General features: G+C 26.6%; 1 protein-coding gene across 1 annotated transcript in view; it reads left to right on the forward strand.

Annotated features, from left to right (window-relative positions):
- LOC107455061 (Myosin 81F) overlaps positions 1–26,099 on the forward strand; it is a 191,188-nt gene that overhangs the window by 130,541 nt on the left and 34,548 nt on the right. Inside the window, exons 5-21 of the mRNA XM_071183863.1 lie at positions 640–748; positions 3,137–3,711; positions 7,083–7,232; positions 7,352–7,444; positions 8,005–8,079; positions 8,225–8,275; positions 10,881–11,120; positions 14,245–14,387; positions 15,483–15,600; positions 15,901–16,056; positions 16,145–16,256; positions 17,186–17,292; positions 18,843–19,015; positions 20,458–20,481; positions 21,758–21,959; positions 22,550–22,852; positions 24,543–24,613. Of these exons, the coding sequence (XP_071039964.1) occupies positions 640–748; positions 3,137–3,711; positions 7,083–7,232; positions 7,352–7,444; positions 8,005–8,079; positions 8,225–8,275; positions 10,881–11,120; positions 14,245–14,387; positions 15,483–15,600; positions 15,901–16,056; positions 16,145–16,256; positions 17,186–17,292; positions 18,843–19,015; positions 20,458–20,481; positions 21,758–21,959; positions 22,550–22,852; positions 24,543–24,613 (2,702 nt within the window). The remainder of the gene's footprint in view (positions 1–639; positions 749–3,136; positions 3,712–7,082; positions 7,233–7,351; positions 7,445–8,004; positions 8,080–8,224; positions 8,276–10,880; positions 11,121–14,244; positions 14,388–15,482; positions 15,601–15,900; positions 16,057–16,144; positions 16,257–17,185; positions 17,293–18,842; positions 19,016–20,457; positions 20,482–21,757; positions 21,960–22,549; positions 22,853–24,542; positions 24,614–26,099) is intronic.

Genomic DNA, 26,099 nt, shown 5'->3' on the forward strand with positions numbered 1-26,099 from the left:
TTTTTGACAATTGTCAAAAACAGTGTAAAAAGGTTTTTTTTTGACATGACGGTTAAAACAAGATAAAACCGTCTATTGTCAAAAACTTTCCAACCCTGCCTAATTATGATATTTTTTTATGAAGTGTTTGAAAGTATTTTTGAGTGCTTAAAAGGTGCTTATTTTTTGTTGGATAATTTGGCTACGCACCCTGTACAACACAGCTTAGTTAGAAAAGGTTATTCAAAAANATACCGATTATCCGGAACGATCGCTATTCCGGATAACTGATTTTTCCGGTTTTCTGAATCGCAAACTCAACTAAAAAAAAAAATATTTGGAAATAATCTTAAAAAGAAGAAAAAACGATGAAGTAATACACTAATGATTATTTCCAAAATGATGGTAAGGATGGTAATCTTTCAAAAAAGAAAGAAAAATCCTAAAATCTTATGAGGAAAAAAAAATTAAAAAAAAAAGATAACGGGAATATTTATTGAATTTCGTTCCGGTTTTTTGGTTTTCCGGTTTTCTGATTTCCGGATAATGGGTTCTGTACTGTATATATATATATATATATATATATATTCAATTGTTATTTTTTGTAAACTTTTATTTTCTAAATAATAATGCTGATGACACTTCTATTTATAATTTAAGACTGAAACTACGAAGTTTATCCTTCAATATCTATGTACTGTGACAACAAATGTATCAACGTGGATCGAGCAGCAGATCTTAGAAGCCAACACTATATTAGAAGCATTCGGTGAGTATTATATGGATTATTTCTATCTGACTCCATTGTACTTGACATGAGTGTCGATGAGCTTATGAATCTTGTCTTCTGACTTTATCTCACCCCAAAGGATTAGCAACAACAACAAAATGTCTGATTTTAGTATTTTTTTTTCTTCTTCAACTTGTTATACTTTTATGTTTGTTGGATTCAGTTTATGGAAACTTTTTTTACTTTATATGTTACAATGCACTTAGGTATTTTGCAACACATTTTAAATTCATTTATTGAATTTTATAAACTTTCTCAATGGTGTAAAAATTGTTGCTTATGTGCAGGGTGTTTTGTAATCACAGCCCTTAATACATTTTTTGTAAGAATCTAAATAAAATAAAAGTAGTCCTGATAAGTGAGTACATATTACCAAAGTATAGAAAAGTAAGTAAGAAAAATCGCTATTTAGGATAATAGGTTTAAAAGTATTAAAATCAGTTTAAATTGATAGAGGATGAAAATTAAAGACTTTTAATTGATTTTCTGGTTCCTCTAGAAAATATAATTTTCTGATATTTTTAACTTACCTTTCTAGTTAACTATTCAGGGTTTTATAATGTGAACAACAAAATGTCTGATTTTAGTATTTTTTCGTCTTCAACTTGTTATACTTTTATATTTGTTGGATTCAGTTTATGGAAACTTTTTTTACTTTATATGTTACAATGCACTTAGGTATTTTGCAGCACATTTTAAATTCATTTACTGAATTTTATAAAATTACTGAATTTTATAAAGTTTTTTTTTCTTCCTCGCTGCAATATTGTTCCCAATGTTTGTATACAGATAATTTATTCAATTTTCAAAAAGGTTTTAGAAAACTATACACTAATGGTGGTCTTTGCGAAACACTCTGTCTGTCTTAATTAATTATCAACTACTAAATATTTGCTAACCTATGTGCTTTATGATGAATATCTTCAATTAGAATGTAATGACGATTATAAAAAATTAAAATGTCAATTAAAATGAATGAGACACCAATCACCATTTGCTTTTACTGATGAGTGTTTTTATTCAAATTGTCCTGGAGAGTAAGGGTGGTATTTGCATGTTTTAGCATGTTATAACTGTCTTTTAATCATAGATTTTTTTTTTAAAAAAAGCGCTAGAAAAAACAAATTCAAAAATTATGAAATAGAAAATATTACATGAACGTACGTATACTATGTATGTAAATGTGTGTATAATAATATGTGTATCTAATTATGTATGTACATAATGATATTACATGTATGTAAATATATGCAGTGCACAAAATAAAAAACGGATCACCCTGAATAACTTTTGATCTGATGATCGGATCTTCACGTTCTAGGACTCAATCTTAATGGTTCAAAGAGGTGACCTCAAATGTGCTAATTAAGCAATATTTTGGGTTTTTTCAGACACAAAAAATTGCTTTCACTGAATAAACATGCCTTTTTTTGGAATGGGTTCGGATTTCTAAATCCCAAATTATAGGGACAAACCACTATCTGAGAAATATAGTCCTAATAGTTTGATCATGAGAGTGGTCCAAAGTTTAGACTCCTTAATATTAGTTACGTATTTCACCTTATCTCGAAAACTTTTTCAGCAAATAGAAATTTTTTTCCCACACAATTATAAAATTTGTTCATTCAAAAATTATTCCATTCAAAAAATAACTTTTAGTAAACATTTATTAACTTGTTATTATTTTATTTAATAATTATCTTATTTAAGAGCCGAAAAAAAATTTGAATTGTAAGGTATAAATTTTTTTTTTAATTATTTAAAAAAATGTAATTTTGCATAGTAAAATATAGAATTTGTGCAAAATCAGTCTGATAGTTCCTGAGATATTTGTTTACATTGTCTATAATATTGTCCCTGAGAAATATGGGATTTTAAAAATACGACTTTTTTATTTCAGTATGTTTATTCAGAGAAAGCAAGTTTTTGTGTTTGATTTCGTAACTTAAATTGTCGTCTGCACTAATTAACATATTTGAGGTCACCCCCTCAAGCTATTGCAATTGAGTCTGGAACTTGAAGATCTGATCATTTGATGACATATTATTCAGGGTGGTTTGTTCTTTTCTTTTGCACACCATATATATACTATGTTAATAAATGCATATATAATAATATATTTAAAACTAATGCATGCATATCATGGTGTTACATGTAATTCCAAATATGAACATATATACTATCAAATGTGTATATATGTATCATATTATATTTGCTGTTGTCATTTGCAGTTTACTGTTTTGCTTAAATTAGTAGTTATGAACTTGAAGTACACTTAACACAAAGAAATTTATTTTTTTAAATTTTTTTTTTCTCCAATGGCAGGCACTGAACACAAAGAAATTTATTTATTTTTTCTTTTCGTAGGCAATGCAAAAACTGTTAGAAATGACAACTCCAGTCGGTTTGGTAAATTTATTCAAGTGTGTTTTGACGCGAGGTACCAAATCAAAGGATGCATCATTCAAGATTACTTACTCGAACAATCTCGAATTACATTCCAGTCACCGGGTGAAAGGAATTACCACGTGTTCTACCAACTTGTTGCTGGTGCACAACGTAATAGGGACTTAAGAGAACAATTCATGATTGGCAGTGCCGAATCCTATACTTACCTCAACCAAAGCAACTGTTTCAAAATTGAAGGTGTTGAAGATGCTTCAATGTTTGATGCTCTTAGACTCGCAATGTCAGTGCTTAATGTGCCAACTGAAATGTGTGATGGCATTTTTAGTGTACTTAGTTCTATTTTGTGGCTTGGAAATCTCAATTTCCAGGATGTGGACGGTGAAAAAAGTAGTTTAACGGCAGATGACCAAGAAATTGTCATGACTGTTGCCACTCTTCTAGGACTAATGCCAGACGAATTAACTCAGGTTTCCCTCCAAAGGCAGATAAACGTCCGTGGTAATGTTACTGAAATACCTTTGAAACTTAGTGAGGTAAGTTAGTTTCATTTTGTTCAGTTGTATCCATCCATTTATCATATTGAAAAAATCAGGGTTGGTAAATAATGATTGAAATTGCTATTCAAATCATTGGATATTTTTTTAAATCAACTGCTTTTTTTTAAAAAGAAAACCATTGATTTAAACCAATCGATTTTTTTAAAATCATTGATTTAATTCATCGATTTAAATCAACTGCTTTTTTTTAAAAGGAAAACCATTCATTTAATTAAACCAATTGATTTTTTAAAAAAATAAAGCATTAAGTTAAAATTTTTTTTACAAATATATTCTTTAGTGTGTGATTCTTTGTAAAGTCTGATTTCATTGATAATGAATGTTTTATTCTATGACATAATAAAGGGGTAAATAATTAATTATATTTCAAAATCGAACTAATAAATAAATAAAATTAGAGCCTAAAAGTGGATAAAAAACATTAAATTGTTAAAAAATAATTTTCCATTACATGTGCATAAAATAATTGGCCGGTAATAAACATATTTCAATTATACCTATTTAGTCTATTTATATTATTATACCTATTTAGTATGTTTATTTAAAGGAGTAAATTATTTTTTCAAAAAGGTAAATTGTGTTTTATTATGTTATATTATATTATATTATATTATATTAAAACAATATAATATCTAATGTATAAGGTGCATTATTTTTAATTAATTATAACGAGATANATTATATACAAATTATTATATTTCAAAATAGACTAATAACTAAATAAAATTAGTGACTTAAAATGGATAAGAGTAATATTAAACTGTTAAATTGTAATTTTCCATTAGCTGTGTGTAAAATAATTTGCTAGTAATAAATATATTTCATTTTACACCCAATTAGTTTATGTTTGTTTGAATACTTTAAGTGCTTTTTAAAATATATTGAATACGTAATTTGTGTTTTAGCAATGTTGAAGAAAGACTTATTTGGCCCAGAGAAACTTACAATAATTTATTTTCTAATCTATTCTGATCTAAACTAATTTACTCTTCCTTAAATATTTAGCTCACAATTTGTCTCCCTGTCTTTAAAATTTTAGGATGCTTAACTTGAAAAAATAACAGTAATTTTATTTATATTCAGTGATAAGTTTGTAATAAATAATAATTTTTGAAGCATTTTGGTTAGAAATATCAACTATTTTAGCGGTATTATTGTTTTTTAATAATATTAAGTATTGTTAATATATTTTATCAGATGATTTGGCTTGTAAATATGAAAAAAAAAATATTTAAAAAAAAGTAAAAAATCTGATTTAAATATAAAAAAATCATGAATTTGGCCAACCCTGGTAAAAATACAAGTTGTTCATTACAGTTCTGTTCATTGATTTAAAGTTTGGGCTTGTTGTTCTGTTCCAGGCTATTAATATATTTCTTTGAAAAAGTATACTAAAAATAGATCATTCAGCTTGTTTAATTTTTATCTTGAATGCTCCATTATTTCTTTTATAATAAGACACATATTACTGAATTGTTTATAGATGACATTATTTTGATTTGAAAGTTGCATAAAATGTGCAGAGATAATCTATAGATACTCTATATAAGATACATTCTTAGATTGTTACTCTCGTATGACTTAATTATAAATTACATTAGTTATTGTGATTTGAAAGATGTATGAATTTTAGCACAATTATATACTTATAGGAATCGTATTAGTTATTATTACAATTTGATGGTTGTAGAAAAATCTACACTACTGATAGAAAGTTTGTGAATGTACTTTTTAAACAGTGCTCATTTTGAAATGGCTGTTTAAATTGCTGTTAAAAAAATGTGTCAAATAAATGTTAGTTTTTTCCCTTCCATTTTTTAGTTTTTTTCTTCTTTTTTTGAAAATCTGTTTTGAAAATTGGATTGTGAAAGAATAACTAATGTGTAAAGAAATTTGTTTAAAATGAATTTTTTATATTTTTATATTATTTACAGTTATATAACAATAAGTTATTAGTAAATATTAAGAGTAAAAAAAATTATATGTTGTGCAAAAAGTCACAAAATTCTAAGAAATTGTGTCACTATATACATCATTGTCTTTAACCTAACTATAAATTCATCTTACTCGATCTCACAAAACTTATTGTTATAGGTTAGTTGAATTAAAAAAGAAAAAAAAATTGAGATTTTTCAAAATGATATATATTTTTTTATATGAAAAGTTATATTTTGAACACTTAGTAAAACTTACAATTTTAATGAATAAATATAAAATTAAGTTGTTATCAATTTAAAAACTTTTGGGAAGTCAGTGCTATTTTTACAAAGTAACTTGGATAAAAAGTTTATTAACTTTGAGCTATAGCTATGAACATCTTGTTTCTTTTATCATATTTTATTTTCTAGGTAATCATTTAAAAACATTTTTTTTAAAAATTAGTTTCAGAAACTGGGATTGATCAAAATCTACAAATTTTGATGATAGGGGATTATTTTCTCCCTATGTGTCGCACATTTTGAGAACAGTAGTAGCATTGAATTTTAATTTTGCTACCCTCAAAATCAAAAAAATTGTATGCCATGAGTAAATTTTTAGTAAAAATTGGTGGCAGTTAGCAAAGTATTTTGTTTTGTTATTTACATCAGAAGCTTTAATGGAACTCAGTTAGAAGTGAAATCGCATATAAATATATTTTTTTGATCATTAGTTTTAAAATTAAAAGTTACTGATCATGAAGTTTTGTTATTTTCTCTTAAATCAGACTCCAAACTTTACTTTTACAACAGGTGTTATGCAACCTGACATAATTTAATTTAATACGTTTTGCAAACTTCACTTTTTCATGCATTTATTGAAGTATTATCAGTTTTTAATAAATCATTATAAATTCAATTTCATAATGATATTTAAGTAAAATTTAATTTACTTTTTGTCATTTAATTTACTTAATATTTGTTGTAATTAAAACCTGATGCTATTTTATGTTTATTAATTTTATTAATTTTTTCTGTACTTTTTTAGTATATGGGCATATTTATATTAGTCTATCAAATTGTAATACATACTACATAACAATACTCTAACACAGTTTATTGTTTAATTCTTTTATTAATTACATAAAAATGTTTTTAGAGGAATTATTGCATTGACTACCTATAAGGTAATTAAAATTGTATTTATTTGTATGCATTTATATCTGCCTAGTGAACTTATATTTTTGTTTGTGCAAAAGTTAAAAACTTTCCAAGCTAAGTCATGCAAAATTTAAATGCAGAAGTGACTTATACTTTTCACATTTGGTATCATGATGAACTCTTTTATTTATAAGAATTTTAACAATTCTTAACTCCTTTAATTGAAACATGTTGGCTACTTTTAAACTAACTATTATTTTCTCTTTCTAGGCACGGGAAAATAGGCATGCTATGGCAAAAGCTCTGTACTCTCGTACGTTTGCATGGATAGTCAATTACATAAACACTTGTACAAATCCTGGCCAAGATAGTGAACGATTTTTAGGTGTTCTCGATATTTTTGGTTTTGAGAACTTTCATGTGAGTGTGTTTAATTTTTATAGGTTTTGTTAATTTGTAAACAATTGCTTGGTTTTAGAAAATTAATGGGATTGAATACTTATGGTTTACGACTGAATAATTTTCTTTTTTTTCTTCAGGTAAATAGCTTTGAACAACTCTGCATAAATTACACAAATGAGAAACTCCATAAATTTTTTAACCACTATGTTTTTGCCTTGGAACAACAAATTGTAAGTGAAATTTTTTTAAGTACTTCAAAATAAATTGAGAAAAAAATGTTTTTAACTATGCTATATAGACAGTTTAGTACTGTACCAATGATTTGAATCTGTGGGTTTGAGTTTAATGAACGATATTAGTTTCTTCAATTATTTTGACTGGTAAATTTAAATCACTGTAACTCATTGTTGATTGAATCATTGATTAGATTTTCAAATCAAGTTATTGGTTTTTTTTCTTTTGTATAGTGGAGTTGATTTGTCACTTTAATAATTGATTCCGTTAGTGATATGAAACTTTCTTTTAAACTTATATTTAAATATTGATTTTACTTGTGATTGAAACCATTTGCTTTAATTTTTTACTCAGTGCTGTGATTTAAATCATCTACCCATTGCTCAAATTATCAATTTGTTATTTAAATCATAAACTATTGACTCAAAACAGAAGTCACTAGTTTATGATTTAAGTAACAAATTAATAATTAATTATTTGATTCAAATCTCTAGAATGTTTTTTTCATTTTGTCCAATTCATGTTTTTATTAATAATTTTATATTTTTCATTTTAGTATCAAGAAGAAGGAATTGTTTATGATCACATTACATTTACAGATAATACTCCATGCTTAGAACTGTTGGAAAAAGTACTTATTTTGCTTTTTTAATTTTAAAATGATATGAATAATGATAAATGATATAAAATTTCCACAAAATTGTGCAAATTTTATACAATATTTATATTTTATCACTAAATTTAATGTTTGAAACTAAAATATGCTGTTTTTACAGCCTCCTAAATGTGTTTTGAGATTACTTTCTGAAGAATGTCGAATGCCTGGGGTAAGTATTATTTGTTATTTTTCTGTCATTTGTTATTTTTCCATCATTTGTTATTTTTCCATAAACTAGCTCTAACCTAAATGTAATAAAATCAACAACCAAACAAATGACTACAATTAAACCAATGAAGAAAAAATTAAAGAAAAATTTTTTTTTATAAAAACTATAATTTATCTTGCCATAAAATATTGTTTCTAAAAGTAATATTTACAAATGTCCCCTTTTTACACATTTTAAAAAATTATTTTCGAATAATTTTCCGAAATTTTTTATTTATAGCTAGTATATCCAGATAAAATGCTGCAGCCTATCTGTAGTAAATCTTAATGTAATAATATCGCATACAGTATCTTAAAGTTAAGTATAATTTCAGTATCTTAAAAGTAAATTATTACGATAAATTAGTGTATATTAAATTACAAAATCAGATACAAAAACTTACTTTCTCTAAATGAACATAACTTTTTTTTTTCCAACTGATTTAATTTTTGACCCTTAAAATAATCTGCAATCTGGGAAATATGGTCCCCATAGTTTGGTCAGGAGAGTGATTCAAAGTTTGGACCTCTTAATGTTAATTTTACTTTTTGCGTATTTGGCCATATCTTGATAACTTGATTGAAAAATTTTTTAAATTGAAATTTTTTTCGCGCAGTTACAAAATTTATTTATCTAAAGATCATTCCATGCAAAAAATTAAGATTAGTAAATATTTATTATTTTATTTAATGATAGTCAAAAAAGTTTTAAAGTGTAAGGCATGCAACTTTTTGCATCATTTTAAGAATGCAAATTTAAATAGCAAAATACAAAATTTGATCAAAATTGGTCGAATAGTTTCTAAAAAATTTTATTTTAAATGTACGACTTTTCAAAAATTTGATTTTTCAGAAACTATTCTACCGATTTCACTCAAATGTTGGATTTTGCCATGTAAAATTAATTCCTTTAAAATGATGTAAAAAAAATTGTATACCATACAATTCAAAACTTTTTCGGCTATTACTAAATAAAATAATAAATATTTACCAAAACATATTTTTTACATTATCTTTGGATAAACGAATTTTTTAATAGTGTTCAAAAATTTTTTTATTTCTCTTCAAAAATACTCTAGTAATGGCTAAATACGCAAAAAGTAAAATTGACATTAATGGATCCAAACTTTGAATTGCTCTTCTGATCAAACTATGGGGACTTTCCCAGATTACAGCTACCCCCTATATTTTTTGTATCACAGAAAACTGAATCCTTCAACAACAAAAAAAAGGATATTTATTAAGTTTTCTGTGTGTGATTCGTAATTTAAAATATCGGTGGTACTAATTAATTAGCATATTTGAGGTCATCCCTCGGACCGTAAAGATTGAGTCCTAGAACGTGAGATCCAATCATAAAATCAAAAGTTATTCAGGATGATCCTTTTTTGGGGGGGTGCACTATGCATGTATTTTTACCCCCAATGTCTGTGTTCGATACGTTTAATTCATCGATATTTATTTTTCCTTAAAATGATGCAAAACATCTAAAAATCATGAGGTGCTGAAAAAAAATATTTGTTGTTTTTAATTTGAGACATAATAAAAAAATAATTAAGTTGGCATTTAAACTTGTCTTTAAAATTGTTATTTTATGTGAACTATTCAGTATTCAGTCTTTTTTTTAATGTTCAACTTTATTTTAAATTACTACTTAAATTCAATTTTTTATTTCTCAAAAAAACGACTTAATAGTTAAGATAAGCAAAAAATAACATTGAATCTCAGTTGTTCAATTTGTTTGGTATATTTTTCTTTGATTCAAAACCATAGAGCTGTCCTGTATCTATATGTATTGTTGCATCTATTTGCTATAATAAGAAATATTTTATTTATTATCTTCTTTTGCATTTTGTCTAGTTGTTTGGAGACTTCTTGTATTTTGTTAAAAGTTTATTGTATGATTAAGAAAATAATTTAAATTTTTAAGATCCATTTGAATAAAGTAAAGTGTTTTCATTTCTTTTATTTTACTTTCAAAAATTTAGCTGTAAGTAATAAATGACTTGTTGTTACGTTTAATAAGCAGCTGGGAATATCTAATAACATTAAAAGAAATAAGCACTTTTAATGTTACTTGATAATATAAAAAAGATAAATCCTTTTCAATAAAATATAAGTTTAAATGATATAAGAAAAGTTCATGACTAAGAAAACTCATAAAAAATAATTAAAATGCATTTTCAAACTTCAAGACTTTTTGTTTAATCAATACTTTTAGCCACTGGCTCTTTTAAGTTATGTAAACAAAGACATTAACAAAAATATTTGCTTTGGCATTGTAGGAAATAATTGTTCTCTTTAGGAAAGATTGAACTTTTCAATTAGCTTTCTTTTGCTCTTCATTTCTCGCTCAAAAATTAAAATATTTGTTCTTTACCACATTGGAATATTTTTGTTATGTTGTAAAAATTGTTAGGTCTTTAATTACTTGTATTAAAAAAATTGTTCCCAAAAAATAAATTAGTTGTAATTCACTAAATATAGAAAAATTTATTATTTGCATTTACTTAATAGAAAAATGTTTTTTTTCTTCATAAACTAAACACTTATTTTGTATTTTTCAGGGTACTGATTTGACATATGTTACAAAGCTACACCAGGAATTTGATGGGCTAAAAAACTATGTTAAAGGTGATGACAGGCGACGTTGGGAATCTGAGTTTGCGATTAAGCATTATGCTGGAGATGTTGTATATGCAATAACAGGATTCCTTGAAAAAAATAAGGATGCTCAACAGGATCAGTTTTTTGAACTTATGCAAAAATCCTGTAATTCATTTGTTCAAGAGCTTACTAAATTTCAGGTACTTATTCACTTATAATGCATATTCTTTTAATAGGTCAAGTTTCAAAGTTCTTAGATAAATATTTATTGACAATTTTGCGGCATTAATTAATGATTGTAGTTAATCTAAGTTAATAAAAAATTTAATTTGAAATTAATATACTATATAAATTTTATTATTTAAATGGCATCCTCAGATCTTTATTATTATGATTGTTAAATTTCTTAACTTTAATTAATTAAGGTAATGTGTAATTTTATGTAGTGTAACGTTATATTGTAGCATGTAGACCACTACAATTTATTCTATTCCAATTCACTAGTGTATAAGACATGTTAACTCAAATTATATATTAGGGTACCTTTTCATAGATGAAGGTTGACATTGTCTGTAATATTCTCCCCAAATTAGTGACCTGCGGACGTTATCTGATCATGCCTACAAGGACAAACGTGCACACTTTGATTTGAACACGCCTACTTCGATCAATGATCCTCATTGCTCACTTAACTTAACATTGCACACTGCACTATTTATGACTGCGACATTGTCCTCCTCAATCTGTTGCTACTCAGTCTCAGTCACACACAACAAGGGCCAGTACACACTTGATTGCTAATAGCAGCACAGAAGCGATCACGCCCACTCTCTCAAAAACAGCCATGAATGAACTAGTGATATCCAATCATCGAATTCTATCACAGATAAAATTCTGTTGGAGGAGTACTGTAGAGCGTCTACCACTACAATTATTCAATTACAATTCACTGGTATATAAGACATGTTAACTCAATTCTATGTTGGAGTACTTTTTCATAGATGAAGGTTGACATTGTCAATAACACTCGCCCCTCAATATATTTCATATTACGATTTGTTTATTTTTAACTATCAATTAATTCTGTACCTGTCAATAAAAGTACCTTTTTGTAACTTTGCTCTGATAATTTATTCTAAAATTTCTGCTTTATTTTGAACTTTTTTCATGCAATTCTTAAATGTTCCAGAAGGCAATATGAGCTTCGCTTTTATTTAGCATTGTATAATCAATTTATATTTTCTAAAAATAAATATTGAATTTGAGTTGCACAATGTATTTTCAACTGTAGATTATTCTCAAAAAGACTTTTTGTTCATAAATTTATTTATTTTTGGAAATTTTATTATTTACAAGTATATTACTAAGATATTTCTAACTGAACTAATGTTCCACTTTAAGTTTTAAAGTTATCAGCCTTATAAAATATTGAAAAAGTATTAAATTTTTATATAAGACTGTGATTTATATAGTAGTAGTTGAAGTGTTTGACAATTTATTTACTATTATATAGTTGCATACTAAAGTATTTGTCTTTAATTTTGTTTTTATAACTTTTTGAAGCTAATAGTATTTTAAAATTTAATTATAAATAATTAAATACATTAATTATTTTGTACTTTGAAACAAAAAATCTTAATATTATAGTTGTATGATTCTCGTTAAGCTATTTTTTAGTTATAGCTTTTGGCACTCAACTATTCAAACAATTTTTCTTTTAAATAAATTTTGTAACAATTGTTTATTTTAAACTTATTAACATTTTTTAAATCTTTACTTATTTATTTCACATAATAATTCTTTAACTTATTTGTGACTCTTTCTATTATTTTTTTATTGTGAGGTGACATAATTTTATTATTTGTCCGTAACTTATTATTGACTTATATTCTCTTAAAAGATCATTTTTGTTTGAGATTGGTTTTTGATTTGTTTTATCATGAGTAATATTTACCTTATTCTTTTCCAAACTGTTATTTTTATTTAGTTTTGAAGTTTATAACTAATTTTAGAAATATAAATGAAACATTGACTATAAATTTAAATATTTTTTTTTTTTTTTTTAATTTTGGTGTTGACATTTACAACAGTTTTATTATTAATTTGTCTTAAAGATGATGATACCTATTTTTTTCACAAAATTTTTTTCACAATTCAACTTTCTTAAAAAATAATAATAATAATTTTATTTTCCTATGGGTGTTTTCTACACTAGGGAACGCTGCAAGCTCGGGATTGCCTAAATTTCCGGGTTACTGTTTCAGTTGTATTTTAAAGCCATTTGGCATCATTGTGTTTTGAGATTCTTGCAAACAATGTATTTGATTACTTATTACTTATGTTTACAATGCTAACAATACTTGTGTCTACAATACTAAAAGTGTTGACACTAACGTAAGATGGTGCACGGCTTGCAACACGAACAAACAGTAATAAACAAATGGAAAGAGGCCAAATCAAGACTGCCAAAAAAGCGAGTTATTCAAAATCTAGCAACCATGTCACCTTTTTTAATAATAAATAACAAAATAACTAAAACACATTTTCACTCCAAACTCCCCAGAATTACATAATAACATTAATATCTTATGAAAGACTGCAGATTTGAGCTCAGAAATTATCTAATTTATTTCTTTTATTGAAAACAAAATTATCCGTTTGAAAACATCGCCTATCAGAATAACATGTAGTAAGCAGCTGCAAACTTTTTAACCGGAACTAGAGTAGGTCCCGAGCTCGAGATTGTTATTGTTTACATTTCTATTGAAAGCACCATCCATATAAAATATAGCTCACAAACTGCCTTTTTTTTATTTCATTCACTGCATAGTGGCCTACAGCATTTTTTAATTTTTTTGAAATTTTTTATCTAAGCTTCTGATTTCTTTTTAAGAGGTACATTTTTTTAATACAGCTGTATTCTGGAATTCATTTATGATTATTTTGATTTCATTATCCTTATTTACTTATTTTCACTTATATTGTTCTTTATTTATTTTTAGTAGTTCTAACATGCTCTTTTTTTATTTATTTACTTTTTAATTATTCCTATCAACTTATTCTTGTTTGTGTTTTGTTCAGTTGTTCTTGGTTAGTCATTTTTACTAATTCTAATTTAGTCATCCTTATTAACTTGTTCTTATTTATTTATTCTTACTTATATATTCTTATTTAATTGTTCTAGCTTACTAGTTTTTCTATTTTAATTATCTTGATTATTTTATTCTTATTTACATATTCCCATTTCATTTTAATTTAATTATTTTTATTAGATCACTTTCATTAAATCACTTTTAGTTGTTTACACTAATTCACTTATTTTAGGATCTGTTGAGTGTAACAGTTAACAGATTGAAAACACCAGCTACAATATCTCGAACCATGACAAAGGGGAAACCTACTGTAGCTGATGCTTTTCGCCATCAACTCACTGCCCTTGTTGATTTGCTGCACTCTACTAATCCATGGTAAAGATAATCATGTTATTAAGGATAATCTATGAGTTCACCATAACAAAAGTTTTCAAATCCTGATTTAAATATTAATTAAAGTTTTAATTTTATTTCAAAATTTAGATTTTCAATTCAAATTTCATGTACCACATTGAATATTTAGCCATGAATATTACATATTTTGCCAAGATTCTTTTTTGTTCAGTTATGTGTATAAGTTCAAGACTGTATTGAATCTCTACCCAGCAAATACATTTTGATAAATATGAACCTAAATGAGAAATGTTGAATTTTTTTATGGCTAATTATGAACTTGGTTTTACTTATATAGTTAAGTCGTAACATACTTTTCACCTTATTATTTTTCTATTTTCACATTCCATACATTTAATAATAAATCATTTTTTTAGAAATCCATCTTTATATTCTGTTTGCTAATGAGATACTTGTCACCTTTAATTTAAGCACAAGGAATTAAGGATTGTAATTACTGTTGAAACATTTTTTTCTTTCCACATTTATTGAATTTCAGCTTACAGAGTTTAAAATAATTTCCTGTCTAAGTTACGGAAACTTCACCAGTATTTCAGTTGAGAAAAATGTTTTACTTCATAAAAATTCTGTTTTAAACACAGTTTACTGTGCATTGCATAATGTATGTCATGAAAGTATTTATAATTGTTTTATACAGTTACTTTTTAATAACACGAATCTAATAAAATGGATGATAAACTTTGGTTTAACAAAAGTTTTGTTTTTTGACTTCAAAATAGCAACAAATCTGGGATATTTTAATTATCACATATTAGCTCTACCTTCAGACCTGTCTCAACTTATTTTAATTGTTTAATTTTTCCATCATTGATTACTGTTATTATTACTTGTTTGCGTTTTTTCACGAAAAAAACTAATCATATTTTTAAAAAAATGGATTTAATTGTAAAAATTCAATTCAATCCAAAATAATTAACATGAAAAAGCAGATTAAAGGTTTAAGATATAATAAAAAATCATATTGTACTAATAATTGGGTTATCATATTTCAGGTTATAGCTAATTGACTGTATTAATTACTAAATAGTAAATATATATTATTATTTTCTCATTCAGGTATGTGAGGTGTATAAAACCAAATACTAAGAAAGCCGCCAACAACTATGATGAAACTCAAGTCTTGACCCAGCTGCGCTATCTTGGAATGATAGATATTATTCGTATAAGGAAAGAAGTAAGCTTTCTTTTACAATTATTTTATGCTCTTAAAACTTATTTATTTTTTCACTCAAAGTTTTTGTTCATCCAAATTTCTCATATTTTTATTCATAACTTTTAATTAATATTTTTAACACGAGCAATTGATTTTTTTTCAATTTGTTGTTATTAAAACATTTTTGAGGAAAGAAATAAGCTATATAATTAGCAATTTTATTTTGTTTTGTTTTGAAGGAAAAACTGTTTTTTTTTTCACCCAAAGAAATCTTTCTTCTCTATGTATAGTTAAATAATAACACAACATTTATATTTTCAGGGTTTTCCAATTCATACTACTTTTAAAGAATTTCTTCTAAGGTATCGATGCTTAGTAAGAAAAAGGAAAATACCCGATGATCAGATTCAGGCTGTCCGATCTATACTTTCTATGATGAATTTTCCCACTACTGAATGGCAACTTGGTAAAACGAAAGTAAGTTATCTTTTTTCTATCCAATTAAAAATTATAAATGTTTGTTAATTCATTATTTTGGTCTAATTGATAATTTTTCCTTTAATAGGTATTTTTAAGAGGAAGTATTTATGAGCCTCTTGAAGATCAAAGAAAAACGCTAATGGTGGAAATGTCTATCATTGTACAAAAAATATGGAGGGGCTATGTTTGTCGAAAATGTAAATAATTTGCTCTATTATTATTTAAATTTACCTTTATTTCTTAAATATACTACTCTTTCAAAACTTTACTTAATTTTTGACAAGATTAACTTATCCTATGTAATACTTTCATTTATTGTACCTTTCTTCATTATATTATATATATATATACTTTCATTTATATTATGCATATATGTTTGTATTATTTTTTAGTTTGTTCACAAATTGAGTATTTATTTAGTATTAATAAAATCATTGCGTTAGCAATGTTTATTTATAACCAATTTAATGTAGAATCTATGTCTGAAATTTTAAAACATTGTAAATTTTATTTTCTATGATCTTTGCATATGGTGTCGATGCCAGTGTAAATAGCTTTTGTCTCTCTTACTGTAAATTTACTTATTTATTTTTTATTATTTTACTTAAAGATTTGCAGTCTATGAAAATTAAGGATAATGCATTTGTTTAAAATAACTTAAAACTTTTTTAGGACTGAATTAACCTTAAGTTTGAAAAGTATTATTTTGAGATTAAACAGCAAATATTTGCAAACAGTATTCAGCTTGAATAATGCTAAACAACATGAATGAACTGAAAGTAATGCCACAAAATCAGGCATCTATTGCTATAATAACTTTTCTTCCATGTCAATACACATAATTAGCGAAGAAAAATTACAAACAATTGAAGTATTTAATATTTTTGAACAACAGTTATAAATTTTAAGACGATCTTTTTATAAGTTTTCAACTGTCTGAAAAATTATATGTATAGATTAGCAGCTATTTTAATATGTTTTATCTAGCAATTTTATAGTAAATTCAAATATTTACTGTAAAATTCCTAGTAAAATTAAAATATTACCTAATGTAGTTCAATTAAAACATTCAATGCCAATTTGTGTTGATTTCAATAGATTTATTAAATCAATTGAAACATTTCAGTTTTCCAAAGGCATAGAAATGCAGCCATAACAATACAAAGTTTCTTCAGGGGGCATCAGCAAAGAATTCATTACATGCATTGGAGACGAGCTGCTATCACAATTCAGGTACGTTAATTCATTATTTTTTTAAAAAGTATGTTGACATTATTTTTTTATTTTCATCTGTATTATTACTATTAAATTTAAGAATTTTGATGTTATCTTTTATAAAACATTTTGGTTTTTATAAAACATTTTAAAAAGCAAATGAATTCATCATCTGTATTTTTTTTTTAAAGTAAATAAATGAAGGAATATCCTCATTTAAATAAAAAGTAATTTCCCATTACTTTGTTTAAGAATATTTATCTATAATCAAAAATTCATTATTTGCACTTAATATACTTTAATCTATCTTTGCATTTTTAGTAGTTTCTACTGAATTTTTTTATACTCTTAAATATCAATAATGAGAAAATAAACTCTCCAAAATACTATCCTCATAACATCTTGTTTAAGTTTTCTTGTTTTAACTAGTTATTATTTCGCATTATATATATATTTCTTTACAAATGAAATCAATAACAAATAAATCTATTTTTAAAAATCGTGTTTTTATATTCAATTTATAACAATATTTTGTATGTTAAGTAAAGTTTTAAAAGATTGTTTTAACTTGAAAACGCTAATATAAATTGACCTTAACTATTAAACTAAACTCAGTGGTGCGACAGCCCTAGAGGGACAAGGCCTACTGTGCCCATCTCAGTTTTCTTGACTTTGGGCTCTGGGGTGCAAAAACAGATGTTCCGGTCAGGTAGTCAGCCGAACGCGGAACCCCCAGTGTTTAGTTCCCAAGCATGCTTGGTACTCATTTATCGACCCACTGAAGGGATGAAAGGCTGAGTCAACCTTGCCCGGCCTGAGGATTGAACCAGGGACCTGTGGCACGACAGCGCGAAGTGCTACCGTTCAGCCACCGGGCGTCACCTTAACTATTACTTTAGGAATAAACAGCTTTAAATTGGGGCAATTATTTTACAGCGGGGTTTAAAGTTAAGATTAAAATGTACCTGAAATTTATAGGTATTATGTTTATGTGTCTGAATATTCTCAGAGTTTCCATTATATTTTGAGCTTTTTTAATGCTAAAAAAAATACCTCTGATCATTTTTTAATAGTTAGTGTAGGTACAAAATATTTTAGAAATTTTATTTGCTTCTAATCAAAAATTGTGTTGACCATACTGACAAAATGTATAAGTCTCAGCTGTACGTGTATTCTAAGATAGAATTTGTCATAAAATATTTCCATGTTTTTCATGAAATTAGTTTTAACCAAAAATTGATTAACAAACCAAGATAGTTCAAGTTCATAGATGAGTTTTTGATATCTGATACCCGCCAAAAGCTTATTGTGGTACCTGTTTCGCATTTTTTCTTGTTTTCTAAACTAGATTATTCAAAAGGATAAAAAATCTGTGATCTTAATATCTGAATATCTGTGACTTCCAATATGTTGATTAGGAAGGGCATTAAAAACAAATTACAAATTTTCATTTGACAAATTAGATGCCAACTTATTTCTAGTTCATAAAGCACAATGCATAATTCATTTATTTAGGTGCTATAGATACTAGGTAATTATATTATAATTTATTTATTTGCTACTTTTAGGCTTATGTCCGTGGCATGTTTGCTAGGGAAGTAGCTTCAGCTCTGCGAGAAATGAGAAGGGTAGAAGAAGAAATGAGAAGAAAAGAACAAGAAGAGGAAGAAAGAAAGAGACAGGAGCAGGAAAGATTGGAAATGGAGGAACAAGAAAGAGCTCTTCTTGAAGAACAAATTATGTAAGAAAATATTTGCATGATTTCCTTAGTTTTTACCCTATTTAGCTTGCAAAAAATAATTTCCTCATTCAGGTACTGTTCTTTATATGCAACTAAATTTGGAAAAGTTATTTTGAGTTCAGTTTATATAATGATAGCATGCTTTGCTGCTTATTTAATTAATACTTTTGTTACAAACGAAAAGTTTATTATTTAGTTGATCTGAATAAAAAATATAATGGTTTATTAATTCACCAGATTTGTCTGTATTTCAAAAATCTGATAAATTCTACAGTAAATTAAGACTAAGGAATTTTGATCAAATCAGTCTCTTTTCAATCGCTTTGTTGTAATGACAATACTGTACTTAATTTTTATGGAAATAGAATTATGCCAAAACGACTGGTAATTAATAAATATTGCACTTTAACTTGTCTTTCGTCCTACAATGGACTGATCGTAAGATATCAATCCTAGTTGATCACCAAGTCCAGCATCACTGGCAGTGGTCAGTGAACAGGTGGGTGATCGCTCTGATCAGACTGCCAAGAGAATGTGTGGTATCAGTCCTCGTTAAACTGTTCTACCGTAAAGTACTTGACTTTGTGGGAAGTCATCGAGCTACGGGGCGGGAAATATCCTCCAAAGAGGATCAAAATTATGATTGGTTATGTTTTAAAATAATCTTCAGTGACTGTCGATATCAGTCCAAAGTACTACTCTTTCTTAATTAGCCTGTCCTATTAAATTTTTTGTTAAGAAATTTTTTAAAACACCCAAAAATTATTTATTTTGGTTTTTATTATTTTATATTACGTCAATACTTCATAAATCTTGCGATATTAGTTTGAATTGTCCTCTTTTTAGAAAAATTCATTCATATTTTAAGAATTATATTATACTAGTAATTTATAAATTGCATTTAAATTAGACTTTCAAATTGAAATCAAATTTTTCTGTACTTTCAAAAATGTTTTAAATTGACTTTTTCATGAGTATTTAACAGACTTCCAAACTAAATTTTATAATTTTTCTTCAAATCATCTGTACACTTAAATACTTTTAATAAACCCGAGTATTTAAGCATAAAAATTCATGCAAATTTAGTGTTAATTCTTCTTTTGTGTGGATTTGTTTTAAAATATTTTTTAAAACATTTAAAAAAATTTTATTTTAGATTTTATTATTTAATGGTAAGTTAATATTTCATCAAAATTTAAAATATTAGACTAAATTAGCACAGTTTAGGAATATTTCATGTAAAAACCGATTTTTTTGAACTAATGTACGTTTTTGTACCTTTTAAAATTATTGCTCTTTTCAATATTTACACTTCATTCAGTACAAAACTCATTCTTCGCTCTTTTCATTGATATTAACTTGTTTATATTATATTTGTTTATCATTTGTAATTATATTATATTTTAAATTTATAATTCCTAATGCTGTAAAATTTCCTTTAGACTGCAGCTAAGAGAAGATGGAGGGTAAGATTCTTAATATTTAACATTGGCATGTGCATCCAATGTTTGCATGGATGTGCCCTGAAGCACATTACCAAGCATGCAATTTACTAACTGTTATTCTAAACATTTCCAATTATTTTGTTAAAAGACATTAACAATTTTATAATAATGTTATTAATTTGCATCGATTTTATTTTGCCTATGTATATAACACAGTTTAAATTTAGGTAATATGCATTTACATACAATCAAATTGTTTTCTTTTCTAACTTAAATTTAAACAGTTTGTCAATGAAACACTTGTAGCATTAAATGACTAAAATAATCTGTTTTTTTTTTTGCTTCAATTTTTTTTATGAACTGGTTTTAGCAACTTGATTGATTTCCATTATGAACTTTCCTCTTCATTGCTCCTTGTTGTTCAGTCNTAATATGCATTTACATACAATCAAATTGTTTTCTTTTCTAACTTATAATTGAACAGTTTGTCAATGAAACACTTGTAGCATTAAATGACTAAAATAATCTGTTTTTCTTTTTGCTTCAATTTTTTTTATGAACTGGTTTTAGCAACTTGATTGATTTCCATTATGAACTTTCCTCTTCATTGCTCCTTGTTGTTCAGTCACAGTTAAGCAAAGGACATGATGCAAATTCATTTGTTTTTAACCAATTGAAAATAAAGCAAAATGCATAATTCTATAAAATGATAGATTGGATGGCCCTGTCAATATGCTGATTATTAATTGAGATGAAACTAAACATTTAAAGATGATAAAATTAAACATACCAGAACTTGAGTTCAAGGGAATGGTGCATAACATAATCAAATCAGTATAAAATATTTAAAACATTATACATAGTTAAATGTGCCTAATAATAACTAAGATCATATATTTTTCTCTATAAAAAGTTGCAATTCAACATTTGTAATTCTACAAGATATCAACTGGCCAGTCTGGCACACATATTACAATTTGAGTTAATTCTTTTGTGAACTTTGTTTATTAAGTCTTTAATATCTGCAAAGACTTATACCTATCTATTTGAAAGAAATGATAAAAGATTTAGATAAAAACTATTCCATATTTTTTATTATTCATAGTACAATTTTTGTTTGTATTTATTTCAATTGCCAACTTTCTAACATTAGAAATTTCAAAACTAACTTGCAACACGGAAATAATCTTGGTTTTTAAAAAAGTGCATGTTCTCTTTAAATTTTTAGAATTTTATGCTTAGTTATATATATTTGTGCACATTGAATTCTGTTCTTAACAGTTTTAATCTTTTTCAGGGCTACACAGAAAGAGTTGGCTGCTATAGCTTCGTTGGTGGAGCACAATGTCAAGCGAGCACAGGAGGCTTCTGAATGCTTAGATTTGGATGAGATGTTTTCTTTCCTTAGTGATGTTCAAGAAACCAAACCTAATGTACAAGACTTTGTGTCTGAAATCGGGCAACAAATGGAGGCCCTTCTTCAAGATGTTGAAGAGGAGGTAAAACTGCTAAGTCTTTTAGTTTATACAAACTTATAAATGAGTTAGTTTAAAAAATTAGCAATCATATTAAGTTTAAATTAGTTAAAGTCGACATCAGATGACATAAAAATTGTCTAGACTTGACATGAAAATTGAAACTCGCCACAAGCCATGTGGTGAGTCGACAGAAACAAGTGTCGACTTAAATTAAATCAACAACCAGTCACTTTTCTCATCACTTTTTAAGAAATTCATTTAATAATGAGAGTACATCGATGAAAAAAAAAAACTTTGGAAAACTGATTTTTTATTAAAATGTCCATTTAAAATTTGGATCTTTCAGAATCCATCAATTTGTGGTGGAAAAATTCATGTGGAAGGAGAGTTCTTTAAAAATTCACATGTTTCATAGTTGTTATGTGTACCTTAAATATATATTTTTGGGGAAAAAAAATTATTTGAAAACAGAAAAAATTTAATAAATCTATCATTGAAAATATCTAGGTTTCTTTCCAATTTTATATAAGTTAATATATTAATAATTTATTTTGTATAGTTCTTCTGTTATTGATTTTGTGTTTCACAATACGTTTTAATTTTTTTTATAGGATAACAATAGTCTAATATCTGCAGAAGATCAGGTGAGGACTCCAGAAGCTTCACCTAGTCCTCTGCCTCCACCAAATCTCTCTAGTCCTATCACACCTGCTGCACCATATTCTCCTATAGGGTCTCCAACTGTTGCTTCAGACAAAGGTGATTCCCCATCCCCTTTACCACCACCTATGTCTCCACTAGGATTAGTAAATGGAAACGCACAGCGATCCCCATCAACAGCAAGAAAAACTGTTCAGTCACCTTCACAAGGAATGCCTAATAGGGATCGACATACATCTGGACGAGCTACACCTGTAATTTCTTTTATATTAGTTATATGATATTATTATAAATTTAAATACATAATTAATTGAACCTCGATCAATCTTTTCTCAAGGTGCTATTAGCTACACAGGGTGCGTAGCGTTTTTAAAAAGTGCTTAAAGGTGCTTATTTTTGATTTATGTTTTTTAAAAAGCCCTTAAAGGTGCTTTTTTTATTCTGGGTTTGTAAAAAGTGCTTAGTTTTCTATCTTTTAAAAACAGATTTTTTTCTTTGCCGTGTCGATTGTTGTTCTAAATAACGAAAAATGCATGATTTTAGCAATTTTCTCTGCAATATTTATCAGAAACTAGTTATTTTATCATGATTATGTAATGTTTTTGAATTTTATCGATCTTGTGTTTATAAATTAAGAAATTTTAACAATAGAAAAAAATAATTTTTATTACTGTGCAGATCCTAATTATGATTTTTTTTTTGGAAAGTGCTTAAAAATATTTTGTGAGTGATTAAAAGGTGCTTATTTTTTGCTGAAAAATCTGGCTATGCACCCTGTTACAGATGATAGATACGGTAAAATGACGAATGCAAGTCAACTTGAAATAATGAACAATGACTTAAAAATGTTTGAAAAATTATAAAAATGTAATGGATTTAAAAATAAGTACTTTAATAATTAGTCTAAAAAATTATGCAGTTAATGCAAAAATTTTGATGATGCAAAAAAGGATAAATAGAACATATTTACTTATTTAAAATATTTGTAAAATTCTGTTTGAAGACAATCTTTATTTCCTAGTGCAAGCAATAAATTTTTGACATTCATAGCAGATAGCTGATCATTTCCAGTAAGTTCCTATGAATTCAGAAAGTTTCTTATTGTTTTAAAGTCTTAGAGACTTGGTTCTGGCTAATTCCATTGTCTTCACCGGTATTACATTGCATTTCATTAGCTTCTGCTATTATTTCTTGAATTGACAACATCACAAGTTTCAACTTTTTCATCAACTGATGCATCAACATCAAATGTGATGTTTGAGGCGTTTTCTCCTTAATGTGAAAATTCTTCAATTTCTTCTTTATCATTAACATCAGGAATTAGCTTCAATACTTTTAGAAAATGTGAGTAGAATTTCTGAATAGAGGCAGGAATTTGCTATCTTCAAAAACCATCTAAACGGGCATTATTAACATTATGAGATAGCATTTATGACGGGACCGTTAAAATAAGACAATTCATACAGGAATGATAAATTGATGTTTGTCTACAATAAACGTTAAAAAAATTTTCTCGTCATAGACTTTTCTTAAAATTTTTCAATAAGTGATATTCATTAAGTGATTTCAATAAGTGATAAGTTTAATTTTATTTTACATTTAAAATATTGATGTTATTTTTTTTTTTTGAAAATCTAATTGCTATCCTAATTTTTGAAACTAGACACTGCTTAACTACTTATCTGCCTTCTTATAAAAAAAAAGTTTATCTTGTTAATGATTTTTGAAATCTTGTAAATTTCCAATCTCTTAAGAAACTAGATTTCTTTAAAAAAAAAAACAAACAATACTATTTCTGAGAAAGCTTAAAATGTAATATATGTAAAGGTAAGATATTTAATACAGACACTGTTATTAAAAAATTTTACTTATTTAAAATGCATGAAAAATGTTTATTTATAGTAGAGCAAATTTTGTAATCACTTTATAATTTTTACTTTGCAGGAAGATGGTCAAATGAAAGGAAATAAGCGGATGCATATGGTTGATCCTGATAATCCAGAGAGAGAACTAAGGTAAAAACTATTTATTTCTAATGATGTATTTTGTAGCTTTCTACCAGAAAAATTACCAAATTTTCATGAAATTCTTTGTATCATGCCTCAAATGGTCTTGATATAATAGGTAATTAAAACATAATTCAGTGAAACCTCCAAGTAGACATGGAATTATTTCCATAGACTTTGTGTTGAAGAGAACTTTTAGAAGGGACCATCAAAGCCTCTTCCATCAGCCTTTGCACCAAATGTGGAAATGGTCAAATATGGAATTATGAAAAAATATTAAAACAAAAAATATAAACAAAACAAGGGAGGCAACAAACAAAACAAAACTAGGGAGACTTTAGAGTGGGCACTTTTGAGCATTCAAAACATGTTGACTTTTTCCACCTTTATAATTTTTGAAGCAAATGAAGTTTTTTTTTTACATTATCAAGCATGCTCTCTCTTTGCACAAGTTTCTTGAGATGATTCATTTAATGAATTAACTTTGAATAATTAAACTTCAAATAATTGCTTTTAGTTTACCACTTTAAATAATTGTTTAAAATTTTAAAGCTCAGGAAATGAGATGAAATTTAGAAATTCAAAAATTTAGTTTCTAAAGCAACTGTTTAAAAAAATTTCAAATTTTACTACACTTGGTTTTTTTAAATTTTATTAAAATCTCTAATCTATTATTAGACAATTATTAATAAGAATGTTCCAACTTTTTATCTTACAATGTTTACTTCATTTGGTTTTGGGGGGAAAAAGTATAACTTGTAGCATTTATTATCTAACTCAGTAGAATCTGATTGTGAATATAAAACAAAATTGAATGCATTATTTTTGAATATTTAAAATAACAATTTTAGCCAACCAGCCTGTGTAGGGCTCAGGGAACTGGCCTTGCATCAGAAGGGTTCTGATTTCGAATCCTGGGCAAGACATGGATGTTCTTTCATTTTTTGTGCTATCTGTCCTTACTCTGGGATCAACGTTGACCCACTTAATATGGTGCCCCTGGAAAAGTGGCCAACAAATCTGCCCTTCAACTGCCTGTATGACGTAGATCACTCCCCAGGCAGCCATTGGAAAAAAAAAACAATTTTAGATATTCAAAATGGGACCTGCAAAAGTAAACTCAGTGTACCACATTTTCATGAGTTGAAAAGAAAATTAGGTTACAACTCAAAAAGACTCATTTTACAATACAGCAAATATAAACTTTTGTTTGAAAATCAAAAGTAGAAAGGCTTTAGATATTTTTTTTTGTGCAATATGTGTCATTAATTGCTATGAATTGATTACTTGATTATTTTATACTCATTAAACATTTTCAATACTCACTATGTTAAAGCCCAAATTCGTACAGATTAATTTCTGACATTATTTTTTGCCAGTATGTGATCAATCATACTTTTGATAATAACATTTAAAATGGAGTACCTTGATCTTTAACCTTTCCTCATTGATTAATTTTAAATTTTTAACAGGATGATCACTGATCAGCTCTCTC

Source organism: Parasteatoda tepidariorum, chromosome 8 (assembly GCF_043381705.1).
Source record: "Parasteatoda tepidariorum isolate YZ-2023 chromosome 8, CAS_Ptep_4.0, whole genome shotgun sequence".
Lineage (NCBI taxonomy): Eukaryota > Metazoa > Arthropoda > Arachnida > Araneae > Theridiidae > Parasteatoda > Parasteatoda tepidariorum.